Source organism: Helianthus annuus, chromosome 17 (assembly GCF_002127325.2).
Source record: "Helianthus annuus cultivar XRQ/B chromosome 17, HanXRQr2.0-SUNRISE, whole genome shotgun sequence".
NCBI lineage: Eukaryota > Viridiplantae > Streptophyta > Magnoliopsida > Asterales > Asteraceae > Helianthus > Helianthus annuus.
In genome coordinates this window covers 27,832,996-27,837,668 of record NC_035449.2, presented here as the reverse complement: position 1 = coordinate 27,837,668, position 4,673 = coordinate 27,832,996, and the positions used below count along the sequence as shown (strand labels likewise).

Genomic DNA, 4,673 nt, shown 5'->3' with positions numbered 1-4,673 from the left:
GCTTCTTGATAATATCTCTATTTTAGATTCTGATGATAAATGGGACTGGATGGGAGGAGATAATAAAGCTTTCTCGGTCAAGGCGGTTAAAGATTTCTTGGGCAGTGACATTGATTATAGTTACAGGTTTGTATTTCAGTGGTCGAAATGGGTTCCAAAAAAAATGTAATGTGTTTATATGGAGGGCGACATTGGACCGTATCCCGACTCTTTCAGCCCTTCAGGCAAGGAACTGTTACATTGGCGAAACTTCGTGTGCTCTTTGTGGTGACGGGATTGAAACAGCGGATCACATTCTCTGCGTGTGTGGCATCGCTTCTTTGGTTTGGAATTATATTAATGTGTGGTGCAAAGTTAATCCGTTTATTTTGTTCTCGGTTAAAGATATTGCTGAAGCCCATATTTACTGCAATGTTGGGAGAAAGGCTAAAGAGGTGATTCAAGGTATTATGTATGTGGCGGCTTGGTGCGTTTGGAAGACGAGAAACAATAAGAGATTTTCTAATATCGATGTAAACCCCGTAGAGATTACTCAAAACATTAAGTTTCTCGGATTCTTGTGATATAGGAATCGGTCTAAAGATAGGTCTTTGAATTGGGAAAAGCGGCGTAATTTCGGTGTGATGTAGTTTGTTGTTGTTGTCGCCCCTGTTTTTTTTGGGGTTTTGACGCTGTTTATAAAATTCTCCTTTTCCAAAAAAAAAAAAAAAAAAAAAAAAAAAAAACTAAGGGGAGGGGTGGTTCACTAGTGATAGTTTCTATAACTCTCACTATCCAATCAAATCATGCCATGTCATCACCCAATATTCTATTACTAGTGATAGAAATGTAGGGGTGGTATCACTAGTGATGAGATTCCAATGTACAAGTATTAATGCACAATGTACAAGATACACATTCATCACCAAAGTTTTTCAATGCGTTATACATATAACTCGTTATACTCCATCACTAGTGATGGAATTAGGCAGGGCGGTGTTCCACGAGTGATACTATTATATCACGGCCCATAACGATGCCACCCCGTGTGGCCTAAGGAAAAGAACATCATTATAAGATGAACTATTTTCCAAAAGTAAGGTTAAAGAGTTAAGATTCAACAAACATAAAGGGGTTGGATTTAACAACACCCAATAATTAATCGTTCAAAAAAAAAAAAAAAAAAAATCTTATAGATCCAATCGACGTAATCTTCACACGAAGACGACAAGTGTTGGAACGTGAGAGGAACAACGCATAAAACAACCAATACATCGAGATTGTAGATCAAAACGTTCAATCCAACTCTGTTTTCACCTCCGATCCCCAAATCCGATCAATTTCACTCCCAATTTACAACAACAACAACAATGGCCGATTCAACATTCAGTGGTGATGAAACGGCACCGTTCTTTGGATTCCTCGGTGCCGCTGCTGCACTCGTATTCTCATGTACATCCTTAACCCTAACTTCATTAATTTCTTTCTTTTAAAAGTACTGCAATATCTAGATCGTAAATATAATATTATATATCATTGATTCGTTGTTTGTTTTAGGATATCCGTTATTAGCATAACCGTTATTGTTAATTTTTAGATGATATGATGATTTAATCGCGTATTTATACGGTGTAATAGTTATGGATCTGAAAATATTGTTAAGATATTTATTGAGAAAAATGAATAATTGAATATACAGTCGATTCTGTTAGCTAACTAACTAACTAACTAATTGCTCATAAGTAAGTGAACTAGATTTAGATTCACCGTTGTATTGTTAGTTTGTTACATCTTATTGTTAATTTTTGGATGATGTGGTGATTTAATCGCGTGTTTGTACGGTGTAATACTTGTAGATCTGAGTAATTTTTGGAGAATTCGAGATAAATTTATTAAGAAATATGAATGAATCGATTCCTATACAATTGATAATGTCTATATATGCAGTTGTTAGCTACCTAATCAAGTACTAACTAACTAACGAACAAATTGCTCGTATGTAAGTTAACTAAATTTAGATTAACAAATAACTAATTAGCAACTGTTTGGGATTGGAATGCGTGTGTAGGTATGGGGGCTGCGTATGGGACGGCGAAGAGTGGTGTTGGTGTGGCATCGATGGGAGTGATGAGGCCGGAGCTGGTGATGAAGTCAATTGTGCCGGTTGTTATGGCTGGTGTGCTCGGTATTTATGGTTTGATTATCGCTGTCATTATCAGTACTGGGATTAACCCTAAGGCGAAATCGTATTATTTGTTTGATGGATATGCACACCTTTCATCTGGTTTGGCTTGTGGTCTTGCTGGTCTTTCTGCTGGAATGGCCATTGGAATCGTTGGTGATGCTGGTGTTAGGTATTGTTTTCGTTTATTGATATTTGTGCTATAGTAAGTTAATAACAATCCTTGAATAATTATAAGCATCAAATTACGACTTTGTGAGTTCAAGAAAGTTCTAGGCTTGTTATATTAACGGATATTTAGAAGAAAACTTTATATGATGCATAGGTTTTACGCTTAGTGACAAAGTTTGGATTTTGGAATGTGTAGCATCTTCAAATCCAAGTCTTTGGATCACCGATGGGCAATGCTTTAGCATTTGCTTTGTGAACGTGTGACACTTCTATTGTATTGGTTTTTAGAAGTGCTCAGTCTCATCAATTCTGAAAAAGAGTGTCATCAACATTTCTTTTATGAGCCTGGAGAATGGACAATCAAGAATATGGGGCTCTAAAGTGATAAATGTTTTAGAGAAAGTCAAGAAAGTAGCCATTTTTTGTCTGTGTTATACCTCTATGGTCATGTTAGACAATTTCACGAATATAGCCATGGTATATACAGATATTTGGTTATGTATCAACTTTTACACGCGTATCTGTTTTTTCTTGCCTAAACCCTAAATATTTTCATTTTGTACGTGAAGAAAAATTACATATTTAAACTATATGTGAATATATTGATGAGAAAAGTTTGATACGCGAGTAAAAGTAGGTACATGATGTATTGGGACTTAAAATAGGAATTTTACTTTTGACAAGCAGAATTCAGTATGCAGATGACAAAATTTTGTTATGGTTTTTCCAAGTTGTGAACATGTAATATCCAAATAAACGAATTCTTACTAATACTTTAGCCACTTGTTACTTATTCAAGTCATATGAAAGATAATAAATGAGAACAATGACATCCTAATTGCCATACTCATTCCTAAATCAAAAACTCTTATGTGCTGATTTTCTCACAATTTACTATTATTTGTTATCCAGAGCAAACGCACAGCAGCCAAAACTTTTCGTGGGAATGATTCTTATTCTCATCTTTGCTGAAGCCTTGGCCCTATACGGACTAATTGTGGGTATCATCTTGTCTTCCCGTGCGGGTCAGTCCAGAGCAGATTAAGATGACAAAACCTTGCCATGTATGGGTACGTAGTTATTTTGAAAAAAAAATGAAGATTTATTCTATTTCATGCTCAGTGTCCACTTAATCTGGCAGCTTTTGAACAACACTTATTGCTTTCCTCGAAGTTTTCTTCTTGGTAGCGTTTCTGGTCTCATTTGCAGTCTTTTCTGGCTGTGGAATAAGAGTTGAAAACTTGTGTAGTTCTGTACTTTTCAGTCATGCTATAAGCCTTGTAGGAACTATTGCTATGGCATCACGGTGTTTATATATTATGTTTTATGAGACAGTATTCACACTATTCGCATTTAATTTTCCAAACCAAACAAAATCAATTACTGATCAACCTGCAAGCGTTTAACAGACAACAAACAAAAGGAAACGTTGAATTGAATTCTAGGTTTTGAATGAACAGCCTCCATATCAGCCGCTTATGTAGGACCCATACATGAGATATGGGTGACTCAACCTACAATCCGTTAGACAGGATTATTGGTTGCTGCGGGTGTTGATGGAAGAACATAGGAGAGAGGAATGTTTGCTGTATGTGCGAACCTAGTTCTCATTTGGAGGTGCGCCTACACACTTTCAATAGTTTGGAGCTGAGATTTCATGATCGATGACTACAAGACCTACCGCCTACGGGTGCTCTGCTTCCACTGTCTCGTGGTCGCAGTTGTACTACACCATTGTATAATCCCTCAATTTTTATACGTACGCTGCAGCTAACACACCATATTCGATCCCACTTCAAGCCCACGGATCCGTTTACAGACCTAAGTACATAAGTTTAATTCCAGAGATGAACTCTAGGCCTTGGATGGCAGCTCTGGATCCAAACATGAATACATTTGAATACTAATATTGATGTCGAACTTGATGAAAGACTTACTCGATCGCTCCGCCCATCACTGGCCACGTCACAATCATAATAGACTGGGAAAGTTGCAATTGCAAAGTTTACTCAGACTGAAAAATGCCCTCGAATGTAGGCAAGTATGATGGATCTAGAGATACAGTTTCATTTTTTTTTTTCATGTAGCAGAGGTCAAACTATGTCATTGCCCGTTTTTTCTCTCTTCTTCAAACGATCGTTGTATGAATAAGATTCAGATCATACATGCCTATGGAGCACACTACCTTTGATGACACCAAACCCTCCAGTCAAAATACAACATGATGACTTGCACAACCCACTTTTCGGGTCACCTTACCCCCTAAAGAACTCTACCTTCTTATCACAAATCAGAATCACTATTGCACCATATGCATCACTTCATCTTTAGTCGCAACAAA

General features: G+C 37.0%; 1 protein-coding gene across 2 annotated transcripts; it reads left to right on the top strand.

Moving 5' to 3' along the window:
* The first annotated feature begins 1,203 nt into the window (after window positions 1-1,203).
* LOC110926435 (V-type proton ATPase subunit c1) lies at window positions 1,204-3,684 on the top strand. Of its 2 annotated transcripts, XM_022170201.2 has the most exons (4): window positions 1,204-1,431; window positions 2,048-2,333; window positions 3,245-3,402; window positions 3,474-3,684. In XM_022170201.2, the coding sequence occupies exons 1-3, from the start codon at window positions 1,350-1,352 to the stop codon at window positions 3,375-3,377; spliced, it is 501 nt and encodes a 166-aa protein (XP_022025893.1). In that variant the 5' UTR covers window positions 1,204-1,349; the 3' UTR covers window positions 3,378-3,402; window positions 3,474-3,684. The 2 variants fall into 2 exon arrangements, with proteins under 2 accessions (XP_022025893.1, XP_022025892.1); XM_022170200.2 differs by having other exon boundaries at window positions 3,245-3,684.
* The last annotated feature ends 989 nt before the right edge of the window (window positions 3,685-4,673 follow it).

Excerpts from the sequence above, each read along its gene's own strand:
- LOC110926435 (XM_022170201.2), top strand. The coding sequence starts at position 1,350 with ATGGCCGATTCAACATTCAGTGGTGATGAAACGGCACCGTTCTTTGGA. Across the intron at positions 1,432-2,047 it reads TGCTGCACTCGTATTCTCAT|GTATGGGGGCTGCGTATGGG; the intron begins GTACATCCTTAA and ends ATGCGTGTGTAG. Across the intron at positions 2,334-3,244 it reads GTTGGTGATGCTGGTGTTAG|AGCAAACGCACAGCAGCCAA; the intron begins GTATTGTTTTCG and ends TTTGTTATCCAG.